General features: G+C 29.2%; 2 protein-coding genes and 1 pseudogene across 2 annotated transcripts; all 3 read left to right on the plus strand.

Moving 5' to 3' along the window:
- The first annotated feature begins 453 nt into the window (after nucleotides 1–453).
- Nucleotides 454–9,453, plus strand: LOC113376070 (trypsin-1-like). The gene is made up of 5 exons (XM_026615997.1): nucleotides 454–576; nucleotides 1,110–1,297; nucleotides 3,938–4,115; nucleotides 7,390–7,653; nucleotides 9,323–9,453. Exons 1-5 carry the CDS (start codon nucleotides 528–530, stop codon nucleotides 9,451–9,453), a joined length of 810 nt encoding a protein of 269 aa, XP_026471782.1. The 5' UTR covers nucleotides 454–527.
- Nucleotides 9,454–12,350: 2,897 nt separating this feature from the next.
- On the plus strand, nucleotides 12,351–13,207 carry LOC113376071 (annotated as a pseudogene).
- A 1,847-nt stretch (nucleotides 13,208–15,054) lies between these two features.
- On the plus strand, nucleotides 15,055–16,102 carry LOC113378055 (cytochrome c oxidase subunit NDUFA4-like). The gene is made up of 3 exons (XM_026618566.1): nucleotides 15,055–15,192; nucleotides 15,266–15,412; nucleotides 15,970–16,102. Exons 1-3 carry the CDS (start codon nucleotides 15,151–15,153, stop codon nucleotides 16,024–16,026), a joined length of 246 nt encoding a protein of 81 aa, XP_026474351.1. The 5' UTR covers nucleotides 15,055–15,150; the 3' UTR covers nucleotides 16,027–16,102.
- The last annotated feature ends 706 nt before the right edge of the window (nucleotides 16,103–16,808 follow it).

Consider the following 16,808-nt stretch of genomic DNA (forward strand, 5'->3'; position numbering starts at 1 on the left):
ACACCGCCAAGATCAAACAATTTTGGCCCGGCGCGCTAACTGTTTGACAACAATAACATGCATAGCATTTTGTAAGGTAATCGTGACACTAAGTAATTGTTTTAAAACAGTTATCTATGTAGCACAAGGTCGGATCGTCTGTGACACGAAATCAATAATTTATATTATTTATTTGTTCAAACAACAAAAAAAGTAACGCCGCAATAAAAAATCATTTATGCACTGCAAGGTTACCCCTACCTCTTCGGAGATGTCTGCGTTATAAACATTGTCATCGTATTTAAAAATATACTTATTTTGTCAGTATATAAAACGCAGGTTGACCGTAGATCAAATCATTAGTTCTTGCGCTCCAATTATTTGGTCTCGTGAACCTTATTAGAACATCTCAGTTCATAGAGTTAGGGACCGCATAGTTTTTTCAAAGTTAGGGAAAAAAGTGCGAAACAAAAATGAAATCGAGTGACTTCGCCGCAGTGGTGTTCGGAAGTGCAATTATTGTTATTATAAGTGTTTGTTGGGTACCAATGTGCGCCGCCAATCCTCTCGCTAACGGTGGATTGTGCGACAATTGCGGTAAGAGGATCATAGGAGAACAATTTATCAATAACACATCGCCATAGGATACAACATAAACGCATTTAAATTTCAATCATTTTGTGTTTAGTGATTTGAAATATTGCAGTATCTAGGAATATATGTATACATTTAACGGTTTATGTATATTGAAGTTTGTAAAATTTAAAGGGCAGTGTTAATTCTTCAAATTTTAATATAAAATTGTAGTGCAATCTCAGTGTCTTCTGTAATATAAATTTTAGGAATTTTCGAAGTTTAGATCTTTTAACCAAACATACATATTTTCAAAATTGGTAAACCCTTAACTTGAGTGATGATACCGAATTTAAATTAAAATTGTATTACTCTACTAATATAATACTTTGATAATCAAAATTATTGTACGAAAAATAAAAAGTCTCTATAATGACCAAAACCCTTTTCATCAAACAAATAATCCAAGTGAGCGATAATTTAAATAACAATCGCAAAGCAATGTAATTTCTTCTGGTTGATCATCATCTAACATGAGGGTCATGCCTTTGTTGCAGTTTGCGGGGTGCGCGGATCCCGAAGCACGCGCATAGTTGGCGGGAACGAAGCAGGCGCCCACGAATTTCCCTGGCTCGGCGGTCTGGTCAGATCCGGTAAATTGTACTGCGGCGCCAGTCTACTCACGACGAGGCATCTCTTGACTGCAGCTCATTGCGTGGACGGATTCGATCTGCGAGAAATCAAGGTAAAATCTTTCAACTAAAATTATTTTTGCTTAGCTATTCAATAAATTCTTTCCTTGATCGATAAATTTTAGGATACGATTTAAAAAAAAAAAATCTAAGAGGGTTGTTCTTTTTTTTGTTACAAAAAATGCAAGGTATTTGTTTTTGTTTTTCACGAAATGTATTGATCATAGAGACATGCGTTTTTTTTAAACAAATTTTACAAAATCATAGAATATTAAGAATTTTTTTTTTGTCGCCGTCATTTGTTAACCAGGAGGCGCTAAAGTGGGCATTGCAAAATCGATCTCTTTTGCGGTGCCACAGATAAATCCGTTGCGCCTGAAACAAAAAAAACGAAACTACTTTGAAGAAAAAGTTTTAATCCTGTCCCCCTACCAAAATAAAAGAAAAAAAGCAAGAAGGAAAAAAATGGCAGCTATTTTAAAAAAAGTGTTAAAAAGGGCCTTTTTTGGGACGAGAAGCTTCGCAAATTTTTTTGCGTAATGTTATCAAGTTGTTTGAGGTAGGGGGACTAGGTATTGCAGTGTGAACAAATTAAAAAAAATGCAAGTCGATCCGACTTGTAGTTTTTTTTTAATTTGTGGCACCGCATTGAAAAAAGTCAATTTGAGAAAAACGTATTTAAAGTTTTTAATATAATGTACTAAATACACCATTTAATTTAATGTACTGATACACCATGGTGTTCAAAGGTGCTGACACATTGAAAAGGTCATGTGCATGACGTATTATAATGAAAAAGAGAGCAGCTGGCATACAATAGCTCGCGGAGCGATAAAAAAAAGGTTTCAGAGGATCATACATATAGATATATATATATATCTATAATTTCGTCAAAAAAAATAGATATTGAGATGATTTTTTTTAAAAATAATTCTAAGGTTTTTAGCTTTCATAATATCAAAAATCTCAAAATCGAAAAAAAAAAAATAAATAAAGAACAACCCCCTTAATATAATGATCATCTATGAATTATTATATATTTTAGCTATTTATTTCTGCTATTTGTATTTATAATGCTATTAGAGAGTTATCAACACAAAATGTTGCAAATGACCAACAAAACAAACAGTATCCGGTTGGCAATTTTCACTGAATCCACGTGCGAAGTGTGCACAGTTTTGTGATTGAATCAAAATCATGACAAGTATATTCGTCAACCGCGGAATAAGTTGCACGGCTAAGATAACGGATGAAAAATAGATTTATTTTCCAAAATTGAGAAATCTTATTACCACATTTTACTTCTTTGTTAACATAAGCATGTTGTATACCGCCACGTAATTATGAAATTTATTAAAACTTTCCTTCGATAACTCAGGTTGTTGGGTTATAATTTAATCCTTGTAGCTGTGGACTGTATTAAATACTGATTTGTTTGTATATTATGTATTTGTTACAGTTCCAATTACAATCACTGATTTGTCACTAAGTTATAATGAAAGAAGATATATTTATTTATTATTTATTATTTACTATACATGTTGTTAAGCGGACTTTTCTTTTAGAAGTGAACAACTAGTTCAAATAAAACACTCCGCTACCCCCTTTACCAGAGGTAGCAACCATTCCGTGTAAAGCTTAATGCCCAGAAGGTTGTCACCTTCATGGCCAATATAATAAAACGAAAATACGTCCGAACACATGTATTACATACTAAACTAAAAACGGGTTAAATTCAATGAAATATTGTAAATTATTTTTATATAAAAAGAAAAACTATTAAAAACAAACACTAGGAAATGTTATTTGAATAGTCAAATATTTATTCTTACTGATTGTGTTTATTATTACTACATTTTGGGAACTTTATACAACTCGCGTGTCCGGACGTCTTTTCGTTTTATTATATTGGCCATGAAGGTGACAAACTTCAAAGCATTAAGCTTCACACGGAATGGATGCTAATAAAAATAAATATATCTTCTTTCCTTATAACTTAGTAACAAATCAGTGATTGTAATTAGAACTGCAACAAATACACAATATACAAACAAATCAGTGTTTAATACAGTCCACAGCTACAAGGGTTAAATTATAACCCAACAACCTGAATTATCGAAGGAGAGTTTTAATAAATTCTATAACTACGTAAGCACAAAGTACATGCGTTAAGGGGAAATGCCACTCTTTTACTTATTTGAAACAGTCATAGTCTGAAAATATTCGAATCAACTCGACATTTCAGAACATTTTTTGTTTTTCTCAAAAATTTCAATTTAAATAGTAAAGGCCACTATTTTATACGCATGATGAATATACGCGTCAATACACAAAATTCTGCCATTTCTTAATTAATGGTTAATTAAAAGTTTATTTCTAAAATTTAGAAAAATGTTATCACTTTGAATGTATCCAATCTAACAGCATAAAATATTTAGGTTGAAACAATTAATTTTCCTGATCATATTATAAATATTGTTTTTAATCATGCTAAAATTCGCCACTGACTACGATTTAAATGTTTGATTAACTGATCTTCGACAAACCAATTTTAATTCGTACTGTTAGCAATCGTTCGAATCTTTCACTTTTAATGCAATAATGCAATAATGCACATGTTACGATAACATTGATCGCATGCAATTGATTGTGCCAAACGGAAATTATCATAACGCATTACGGGTATGTTTCAGGTTTTGCTCGGTGCACATAATGTCACGTCGAAAGACGGCACAAAAGTAGGCTTAAAAAACGCATGGGTTCATAAAGGTTTCGACATTTTCACTTTCAATAATGACATCGCAGTTCTTGAACTAAAGAATCCGGTTGAATTCAGCCCGAAGATCAGTGCAGTCTGTTTACCGGAAACTGGTAAGAATTTTCCCAAATTTACTCATCTATTATCATGAAACATAATTTTTATCATATAAAACACAACTATACATGGCGCCATTGTTCTATACAAGTATGCAAGGAAATGTATGTATATTTATAATAATAAACCCGCATGTTTGGGAAAATTATCATATCTCTATAAACAGTTATAAAGTTTAGAATATGCCAATTCATTTACCGATAATAGTACCTATAGTAAAATATTACTTCTGTTATGCTTTAATTTTTATTGCTTTTTATATAGCACTTATTAGTTTTATACACCATTAATTTTATACCCTTATAAATAAATAACCTCTATAGTCCTTAATTATAATTAACTTCCTAATTTTATGTTTTCTCGACGGTTCAAGCTATTCTGAATCGAATGAGATCAAATTTGGAAAAAGTATGTGTGTGTGTGTGTGTGTGTGAACAGATTTTTTGCCGTAAATCGACGTTTTCTCCAAAACGGCTTTACCGATTTCAAAAATTTAAAAGCCATTCGATGAGTTTTGTACGACGACCGGCCTTGCCGTTTCTTTGTAAATCGCAGAAAAGTGAAAAATTTTTCGTTCACCTGCCGAATCGTGCTGATTAGTTTTTGGTAAAGATCGACCGGGCCGTTTTCTTGTAATAAAGTTTTTTAAAAAAAATTCGACGATTTTTATGATTTTTTTGACGGTAGATACCATAGTCTTGTAGATCATACTAAAATATTACGGCCCTGCAACAAGTCGTTTAATTTTAAAAATTCTTCAAAGTTTGCAAAAATTAGTATCGTTTTTCTGGCATTTGTTAAAATTAGACCTTTGATCGACGTTTTCTTAAAAACGCCTGAACCGATTTCAGAAATTTAAAATCCATTTGATGTATCTCAATGAGGATTATCGTTTGTCAGTTTTGTAAGACGATCTGCCAAACCGTTTCTTTGTAATCTGAAAAAAGTGTTAAACTTTTCGTCCACATTTCAGCTCAAACTACCGAATCGATTTTAAAAAATCAAAAACTGTTCGAAAGATATTAGTTGGGAATAATACTGATTAGTTTTAGGTAAAAATCTACCGAGCCGTTTTCTTGTAATTAACTGTTGATAAAAAATTAAGCCGATTTTTATAGATTTTTTTTTAGAGATATATATATCATGGTTTTATAGATCTTACTGATTACTAATTTAATTTTAAAAATTCATCAAAGTTTGAGAAAATGAGTAGTTTTTTTGACGTTTGTTAAAATTAGAATTAGGCGATTTACTTGGTCTTAATGAATACACTAATCCGTTAAAGTCCTACGAAAACAATTATAAAAATTATTGATTTTTGAAAATACTCCGAGTTAACGTGTCCACTGAATACTTTTAATCACTCATAAATTAATTTATTTTTCATTGATCAAGTCGATTATTCATACATATCGGGAAGTTCATGTAACTTGCCTCAAGGCAAAATACCAATACCAACTAGTTTTTTATAAAATAGCTACATATCAATTTCTATTTATTAAACAAATTATTTACACATATCGGAAAGTTTATACAACTTGCCTTAAAACAAAATGCCACTTACGCCTAGTTTAGATAGTGTTTCTGTTATATTGATTTGAATATTAAATTTATTGATAACAAACTCATTCAGCAAATACTTAATTGGGTAAACATCATTAAAATCCCAAGCAACTTCTCAAGCTTTTACTTTCATACGATTTGAATTTCACTTTGATTTAATGATAAAGTTATGAGGGCCGCAGTCAAAGTGCCGCATTTTGTCAAGTACAATGTTAATATAAATCTTTCTAATAAGGTTTCCGTAGAAATGTCCGTTCATTGAAATAAAAACACCTGTTAATGGAATTTAGCAGATTTTTTATCGTATATTTCAGCAAGTTCGTTTTTTGTGCATAATTTTCACGAACTTTATTGAAAATAAACATATAATATTAATTGAAAATAGACAAATTCAGGTACTATATTATAACACAAATGACGCCGTCTAGTGGATTTTAAATATATTTTTGGAAATTGTTATTTCATGACTGAAGATGATCAATAGACCATAAATATAAAATAGATCGTTAGTAGCAACGATCAAATTTTATTAGCAACTTGTACGTACTTCCTTTAGTAATAATTAATAACTTATACGCATAATAAAATATAACTCTCTACTTTGGCTGAATTTTAAGTAAAATTTGTACTATATATGCACATCTGAAAAATCTGCAACAAATTTCTTTATATAGTGCTCATAATAAATATATCGAGATAAATCATATTTTAATTACAAGAAACATATTTTTGGATAACCATTAAAATGAATCAATTCGGATAAAACGTGTTGAAATGATTGAAGTAAAATATTTTGTTGTATCGGAGTCATTGACTTTATAAACTTAAATTGTTGAAACCGCTCTACTTGCTGTTGTTTTTTTTTTTCAAAAAATCTGCGATTATCTAAACACGTTTTTAATAATTCGTAATTCACATAAAAATAATAAAACGAATAATGTTCAATGTACATTTACAAAATTAATTAATATAATCACTTTATATTTTATCTACATGTTGAATCGTCGTTTTTGATTTTCTCATAATCAGTAAACAAAAGCTTTTGAATTGAAATACAATTGATTTAAAAATAAGCTGTTAATAATAGTCTAAGAGCCAGTGAACTATTTAACTAACCTGTTTTCACAAAGCTAGATTTTTTTTAATGCTATTTTATTATCGGTCCATTAAGAAAGTGCCGTTCTGTCAGTCATTTTGCGATTGCGTCATCATCCCTTCAATTTTTGAAAATGTAAAAAAAAATTTTTCATGACCTGCTCGCACAAGGCTCAAATTTTTTAACTGTTCAGAAAGCATATGTAAAAAGCCAGCCCATTCTGACGGTTCCAAGGGTCTGCCAGTCGAGTACATAATAATCACGGCGCGCAAGGATGTGGGCGCATTGCCATACATATTCGAGTCACACCCTTGTATTTAAATAATTTATACGCCATTTTGAAGGTCTTTTTGAAAACATCCGAAATACCTAACTTCAACTTTGTATCTCACCTTATGGCCGAAATATCATTGAAAATATGTGAAAGTGGCCCCTTTTTCGAACTATTTTTTTTTCCATAACCATAAAATATATCGAGACAGATATTACGTGATTCTACTCACATTGGCATAGACCACATAATGTAGATTAATTATCTAGATATAATGTAGATACAAAATTATCTAGATATCTATTATTGCGTTTTATATTTATTTTATATTGTACATCAGGCTATGGAGATTACGAAGGTGTACTCGGCGTCGTAGCAGGATGGGGCCGCTTAGATGAACGTGATTCTTTAGCCGATACATTGAGGAGTGTTACTGTTCCTATATGGTCCAGGGAACAATGCCTTGATGCTGGGTATGGCAAAAAACGAATATCTGAAAATATGATTTGTGCAGGATACCATGATGGAAAGAAAGATGCATGTCAAGGGGACAGCGGTGGCCCTATGCATATGACTGGACCCACCGGCAGTGTTGAAATTATTGGTAAGCTTTATTACATTAAATGGTTTACTTGATATTTTGTATGGAAAAGGTGGGCCTCATATATATATATATATATATATATATATATATATATATATATATTATTATTATTATATATATATATATATATATATATATATATATATATAAACCCTCCTTTTTTTTCCACAAATTATTTATTTATTTTTTCGGGTTTTTTATTTTTTAATTTTTTAACGTTTCGGGGATATGGATTATCCCCTCTTTAGGAACTATTGATAATAAATAAAAAAATGTTTTTTTTTATTTGACCTCGCTTACTCAAAGCATTTAGCCAACTAGAAAACTTCATTTATTTACATCCTATATGATTTTTTATATTATATTCAATCCTATATATTCTATTCTATATTTTTTATTCTTATTTTTATTCTACTTCATTTTTTTTCTTTTTTTTCAATTTTGATTTCTTTATTCTCTCTCTTCAATTCTTGCTCTTCTATTTCATATTTCTAATTCTAACTTTTTCCAATCTTTCTTCTATTTTATTTCTTCATTTTTCTTGTGATCTCACCCAGTTTTAATATTTTTTCTTCTTATTCTTACTACAATTCAGTATTTGAATTCTTTAATTTCTATTCTTACTCCTAATTTTTATTCAAATAGTACTTAACAAATTCAATTAATTCTATTTAATTTTAATTTCCATTTCAAATTAACTATATGTATATATTTTCTTAAATTCTTTTCTTCTTGAAAATATTAATTAAAATTTTAAAGAAATTAATAATAAATTTCTTTAAAATATTTTCTTAAATTCTTAAAGTCAATGACAGGATTCGATACAAAGATCCCTGTCGTTGTGAATTGAACACTAACTTAATTATTTTAAAATGGAAAGAAATCACTTTTTACCTTAAAAACTAAATAATTTACAAATCAAACACCCAACAAACAGCAAACAGCACCAAAAACTGCGTTTGAAAATACACACACACGCACACACACACACACACACACGCACACACACACACACATATATATATATATATATATATATATATATATATTCATACTTTGAATAATTTTTATAACTTTTCTTCTGAACAATAATTTCTATTTAATAATCGGTTAAGAGAAGTACATTCCGAATCGTAAAATATCTGGGAGGAGCCCTGCATAAAGCTTTATTTGGAGGCCCTTAGGAAGGGTACAGATTTCTCTCAAAATATAAATTAATGCATATAATTAAAAGAAATATTTATACGTCATAACTATCTATCTGTTACTTTTTTTCAAACTTCACAAATTTTACAAACAATGGAAATTAAATTAAACTCTTGTTGCCTGTTTTCGGCATATAAATTATTTGTAACTGATGATGACTTCAAAAATTGATGAATGATGAAAATTGAGGAAGTTTTTTTCAATTATTGCCTACACTTTTTGGCCCCTTATCATTGATACGATAGTGATATACAATTAACAATTATTCAATTAATTATAGAGCAGAGTAAATATGAATGACCTTTTTGATCTCTTTTCCAAGCTGATTACATCTTAATTTTACGCTTTGAATTATATTCGAGTATACTAATTAGAAACAGAAAAAAATAAAAAAAAGTTCATTTTGTCAAAATACAAAATTTCGTTCCTAATTATATCCATTCAAGGTGCTTTTTACTCTTAGGTATTGTGTCATGGGGTCGAGGATGTGCTCGGCCGAATTTGCCGGGCATTTACACGAAAATTACAAACTATTTACCATGGATTGAAGCACGAATTGGCGGTGAGTGCACTTGCCCTAGAAAACAAGCCTAATAAATTAAAATTTTAATTAAAAACAAAAGCGAAATCAAAGAATTCATTGTTCAAGCTTACCGATAATTCTATCGATCTTATATAATTTTATAACTTATATGAGAAGTTTATTTTTATTGTTTACAAATTTATATAAGATTTTATTATATATTCATGTATAGTGCAAATGTGCATAGTACGCTACTAGGTTATAAAAACGCTCTTTATAAGAGCTTTTTATATATGTTCTACTTTGAGTAGAAGTATTTTTAATCTATATTATTCATACATGTCGAACATAATTCTCTGTGAGAATAGAATTTGTATTCCTTTCAATACACTCTAGTCAATATATAAACAAATAATTAACTAAATGCGTAATTGTAACGATGATACCCGTACGATACGGGAAATTGTAATTGTAACTGTAATGTGTTATTTGTTATCAAACTTATCGTTAATAAGTTATTATGTATGAATTTAACTTAAATATTTAAATATATGATTTATAAAATAATATTGTTGTTTTTTTTTTCAAAAAATCGTGTAAACGCAGTGTGTAATACAAATAATAAAACAATGTTCAATGTATATTTACAAAATTCTTCTAATCACTTTATATGTTGAATGTTCTTGTTTTACAGTCAGTAAACAAAAGCTTTTGAATTGAAAGACAATTAATTGTTTTTCAATAACAATTGGTTTAAAAATAAACTATTAATAACAATAATTTACCGGTACGGTCTTTCTCAAATCATATATTCGCCAAACAATTAGAGTTTCAGTGTATTGTAATGAAAAACCTAAATAAATAACAACTAGTGGGGCGCATGGCATCGTGCTTTAAAGCAAATTGCTGGAACTTTCCGTACCAAAAATTATTTTTTTAAAAAAGATTAACATTTTCGAAAAAAATTTACTCTGAAAAAAATAGATTTTTGGTAACCTATAAATTTTTGACAAAAAATTACTTTTTTTTTAAAAAAAAAAAGACTTTTTGAAGAAAAATTTATTTTGAAATATTTTGGAAATTTTGAACTTTTTTTAAAGCAATCGTACTGCTTTAACTGCATGGAGACAAATATAGAAGCGCGTAAGCGCCGCGTCGTCGTCTAACGGATAAACACTGGTACGGAACCCATAGAAATGTAAATAAAATTTATACTTATTGTTAAAATATCTGATAATTTCATGTGCATATGTCTAATGATCATTTTTGACCGCCAAATGGCTCATTTTTTTACTTTTTCCTCCATATCTCCGAAACCGCTAGACCTACCTTTATGAAATTTTTATCGGTTCTTCATCTTGTTAATACCAGTAAAATGTTTTTTGAATTATTCAAATCGGACGCTCCGTTCTATTAAAAACTAAGTTACCGTTTTTGGCACTTCTTGCGCCATATCTTCGGAACGGCTAGACCTGCCTTTGCCAAAAACTATCTAACTAGGATAGGAGAACTAACTAATGTTTAGAACTTCTAATTTCAATTTGATATTTATTAATTCATATTTTTTATTTTATCCATTTTGTTATTATAATTATTTTTTAATTTCCCGTAGGGAATCTTTATATATCTTTACGTTTCAAAGGTTTCTGAACATTTTGGCATACCTTAGAAAAAATGGATGTATGTGTGTATGTATGTGTCGACGATTTCGGGAACACCGATTTCAACCGATTTGAATAATTCAAAAAACATTCGATTCGTATTAATAAGGAGACGTGCTGATTAGATTTTGGCGAAGATACGAAGCAAAAAGTGTCGAAAACGGTAACTCAGCTAAGAGAACGGAGCGTCCGATTTGAATAATTCAAAAAACATTTTACTTGTATTAACAAGATGAAGAACTGATTAAATTTTTGGGAAGGCAGGTCCAGCAGTTATAGACTCTCAATAAAAATAAATAAAAAAAATATCATTTGGCGGACAAAAATGTTTATTGGACATACGTATGTACATCAAATTATCGGATATTTTATAGAGATTTTAATAATGTGTACACATTTTGTGTAATTTTTTTTGGGTTCCGTACCAAGTTTCTCAATTACGGTACGGGAAGTTCCAGCAATTTGCCTTAAGGCACGATTCCATGCACCCCACTAGTAAAAATTTATCAAGAGTTGAAATAATGAGACGTCCACACTCAAATAAAATACATTTTTCAAATAGGAAGTGAATTAAATTGTGTTAAATAAATGAATTCAATTTATATAATTATAAATATTATTTAGAATATTAACAGAACATCATGTTGATTGGTTTTTAGTGAAAGCGAAAACTCTATTTTTAAAATAAACGGTTGAAAAATGTATCTAAATTCAAATTCCAAATTATTATTAATTATGGCACGTATCGGGAAGTAAAGCAACATAACTTAAGAGTGCAACTTACTACTAATTCAAGTACAATAAATTCGATCGATTTAAATATTTTCTTTTTTTTAAGAGAATTGAAATTCGAGCTTCTGTTCGACAAAGAAAGTTTTAAAATTTTTAAATTTAAATTATAATCCCTACTGGAAAATTTGACATCTACTAGCACGTTGTCAATGAAAGTTGTTGTAGTTGTACGCCTTGGTGATGGCGCCACAGGTAACAATGGCGTGGTAGGGGTGACGTGTGCCGCTGTCAAAAAATAAATAGAAAATTCAAAATCATGTGTTTATACGCCATGTATAGACAATGCGTCGTTTGGTATCGAAATGTCTTTTGAAATAGAATTCTAAATATTCTCGGATGCAGTAACGATGTACAAATATCAATAATATTATCTGTATTTTACAAACGCTTTGAACAGCACACCAAATTATAATGTAGGATTTTATCAACATATATTTTATACTATTTATTACAAGTTTATTTCTGGAAGTGCAATTGGTGAGTGATCAGAAATCACTTGGTTTTAATGAGTTACAATGTTTGGATATCAATTACAGGAGTATGATTTGAAACATGAGTTAACAGTTTGTTGTGGAGGCTTAGGAAGTGTGTATGTTGCATATCACAGACCCACCCACAGAAAAGTGGCAATTAAGAAGATACAATTAGATTTAATAGAAGAAGTGAATCTTATACAGCAAGAGATATATATTACTCGTCAATTACAGCATCCAAATATACTATCATATGAAATATCATTTGTAAATGACTTAAATCTATACATCGTTGCCCCTTTGATGATATATGGTTCATGTAGAGATGTTCTAAATTTTTACAATTCTGGTTTTCCTGAAACGGCTATTGCTATTATTTTAAGAGATGTAATTAATGGATTGGACTACGTACATTCAAAAGGATTTATTCATAGAGGTATCAGGGGGAGTCATATGTTGATCAATCATTTAGGAACTGTCTTGTTATCTGGTTTGAGAGGTGTTGGTGAGCTTATTGTACATGGAAAAAGACAACGAGTCCTCCATTCCTTACCTCCACAAGCCAAAGACACACTAAATTGGTTGAGTCCTGAAGTTTTGGAACAAAATATGTTAGGATATAATGAAAAATCTGATATCTACAGTTTGGCAGTCTGTGCGTGCGAGTTAGCTAATGGTGTAGAACCATTTGCTGATATGCCCTGCACATTAATGTTCACAGAAAAAGTACGCGGCTATGCTCCTAAACTCTTGGACAGCATAACTTTATCAGAGTACAGTAATTCAGAATCCAGTGATGATTTGCAAGCAATGTTTTTAAACAGAAAATTTTCTGAATCATTTCATCAATTTGTAGATATGTGCAGTCGCAGGGAGCCTTCTATGCGACCAAAAGCTAGTAGTTTATTGCATCATTCATTTTTCAAAACAATAAAAAGCAGAGATAATTTATTAGAATATTTAAAACCTATTGAGTCTTTGGAGTTTCTTGTTAAAGACAATTGTGATACAATAAATGATTTGAATGTAAGCGCATTAAATATTCAAAATGATGAGAAGTGGATTTTTTAATATCGCCCAAATCTTAATTAATTTTTTGAAACAAGAAACCTATGCCAACTTTTAAATTTTAAACAAACTTATTTGTATATAATTTTAGAAGAGTAACTGATTTATAAATTACTATAGAACTAAGCAAGCAACCTGTTATTTATTTTGTAAATAATAGTTGTAATTAAATAATTATAAATGCCCAGTGTGAATTATATTTATAGAGTGAGAGTTCATTATAAATTTGCCAGTGTTTCGTACCAAATGAAACTGGATGTGTTACATATTTTGGTTCAAATATTATGTAGTAGAGAAAAAAAAAATGAATTTGAGTATACCTTTGTTTTTATTCTTCTTAAACTAATCTTGTCATATACAACAGCAGTTTAAGCAAAAATAAATATATTGGAATTCGGTCTTTAAGACTAATATTATATGTAATATTTCATTATAGATTTGTTTGGTCAAATTGTAATTAGGAGCTCTTGTTCTATAATAATAGTTATATTGTATAATAACAAAAAATTATATTATTGTATATTGATTTTTTTTTAACATGGAAGGAGATAATAAGCTATGTATTGTATATTTTGCTATGTATTTGTTTTTTGTCTCTAAGAATCAACAAGAAAAGTAAATTATTTGTATTTATTAGTTACAAAGAATGAAAAGTTTTATTTTAATAAACTATTTTGTTTTTAATTATAGCTTGTAGACTGAGGACAAAGAGGACATTTATTTAATGCAACATTGAATGTATTTTTACTAGATTAAAATTTGCTAAATGGAATTATGCTTCGAAAGTTACTTGGAGAGCTTTTCCATAAATAATTTCTTTGTTCAAGTTTAAGGCTGTGCTTACAACGCTTTTAATATTGTTTTGATATGATTTGGTTTCACTAATTAGGCAGAATTAACTAAAATTCAATACTTTGTAATGCAACGATTACGTTATTAGACATCGATATAATTGATACATGTTGTTGTTTATGTATATAAAATCATGACACATTTAATTTAAATTGGAATTAATTTGCTTCATTACTTATAATCATTTCCCTTTCTTATTTCATACATCTTATGCATTAATTTAGTAGTGACTAATGGTGCATGGCATCGTGCCTTAAGACAATTGCTGGAACCGTACCAAAAAAGATTAACTTTTTTTTTGAACTTTGAAAAAATTAGATTTTTGAGAAATTTTAAATTTTTGAAAGAAATGACTTTGGAAAAAAATAACGGAAAGTTAAAAATTATGAATTTTATGATAAAAGATGCTAAAATGTCTAAAGTTTATTTATTATGGCAATTTATAAATTTGTATAATTGAAATTTTACAGTTTTTATCTTGAAAAATTACATTAGTATAAATTACAATTCTAACAGTAATTTGTAATTTGTTAAATGTATTTTTAGAAGTTTCTCATATGTTCACGTTGTGTACAATATATTCCATACCTGAATTGATATATTCCATATCTTAGTTATATGCATATATATAACTGCTTGATTCTATTATATTATATGGTATACCTTTTCATCCATACTCTTCTTTTATCTATGTTTTCATCTTATACACATTTAATATATTTGAAATATCAAATTTGAAAACCGCGGTAAAAATATTGCACTTGCTCTCAAGCAAGTATGTTTTCCACCTCATCTGGCAATACTTTTATTTTTTATTCAACGAGACAGAGCCGTGTCGTTGAGATCCTGTCATTCGCTGGAAAAGTTTTAGACGTAATTAAATTTACAGTTTTACAGAGCAAATTGTTTGTATTGGTTCAAAATGCAAGGACTTTCCTTATCTAGCTTGAAAAGGCACCCTGCCGTATGTATAATTACATGTTTAATAATGTCTAGTTTTTAATATTACATAATGTTATACAAGAAATATATTTTAGCTGATTCCTTTATATTTTTTCACCGGGCTTGGTGCCTTCGGAGCTGCTTTTTATGTATTTCGTTTAGCAACAAAGAACCCTGATGTTACATGGAACAGAAAGACCAATCCTGAACCTTGGGAAGCCTATAGGAATAAGCAATACAAGGTTAGTTTAAAGTAAAAATCAGCTTTCATATTAAACTACCTATAATAATAGATAGATCTTATGCAAATGTTTGTATGTGTATATGAGACTACATGTTCAAAATGTGGAAATTAGTATTAGCTACTGCTATGCAGATCAGTTCGAGATACCTTATTTACAACACATACACAAGGTCTAGGGACTCATTTAATACAGAAATTCCACAGCATATAACCCTTAAAAGTGTGTCCTTAAAAATATTAATCTCATTATTGTATGTTACTGTCCAAGATATGCTTTTTTGTTGATATTATGGCTAACTTTTGGTTTGTATATTTTTATTTCAACATACACATATCAATATAGATTATTGGAATTCATGCAATGCTTTGATATTGATGACTCTTGAATTATGGTACGTTATGTTGCCTTCATGGAAATTTAAAATATTTAAGTACTTCAAACTTTTTAGTATTGATATATGTTTTTAAATCTGATTTGCTCCTTACATGTACAACAATAGATATATGGGAAAATTATAAAATATAAATTGTTCTAATACTTTTCCGTGGTTTCAGTTTTACTCCCCTGTGAGAGATTATTCTAAGGAAGAATGCCCAGCTCCAAAATACTAAATCAAAGTTAGATCCTGAAGACAAGGGTCTATAAAGTAGTGCATACTAATTTAAATAATTCCGAAACATATTCTGTATAAACAATTAAATATGTCTGGATAAATAGTGGTTTGTTATTCTGTGGATAATATTTTAAAGACGAGGGTAAAGTATGATCAACGTTTTTTTTTACAGACATGATAACTACCATAGAAAATTATTATATACAATGCACTTAAGTAAAAAATCAAATTCACAAATTGAACTGATCACAAAAATTAAATTACAAATCACAAACTAAACTATTAGTTTACAGTACGAATATATAAATATTGTATAATAAGTACATAAATATTTCTATATGTATATTATGATAATCGGGTTTATTCATAATTCAACATTGTTTGACTTTAGTTTATTTATATGCTTTTTTTTGTTTCATATACATGCATTTTGTTCATTGTTTGTGTTCAATTTAAGTTGTATTATTGTTATAAATTTTCTGTGCGTTAAAATGGAAATTTTTGAAGATTAGTCAAATTTAGACTTACCTTTTCCAAGATTATTTTTAACTTAGTTTTTTTTCTTTTAACAATTGGATGCATAGCTGTATAGTTTTTTGTATAATGTTTTGTAAATTTCTATCCCAAACCAAGAAATACTCCGGCCTTTTACCAGTCCATGGGCAAGTCTGATGCATGGTGGCAAAAAAGGGGTATTTAATCAATGTGGAGATTAAAGAGAACTTGATGTGTGCATCATGTGCATAATCGAATCAAATATAATATATATATATATATATA

The sequence above is a fragment of the Ctenocephalides felis genome, unplaced genomic scaffold, assembly GCF_003426905.1.
Source record: "Ctenocephalides felis isolate EL2017-DRISC unplaced genomic scaffold, ASM342690v1 CF-g0.4_SCAFFOLD_01886, whole genome shotgun sequence".
NCBI classification, from domain to species: Eukaryota; Metazoa; Arthropoda; class Insecta; order Siphonaptera; family Pulicidae; genus Ctenocephalides; species Ctenocephalides felis.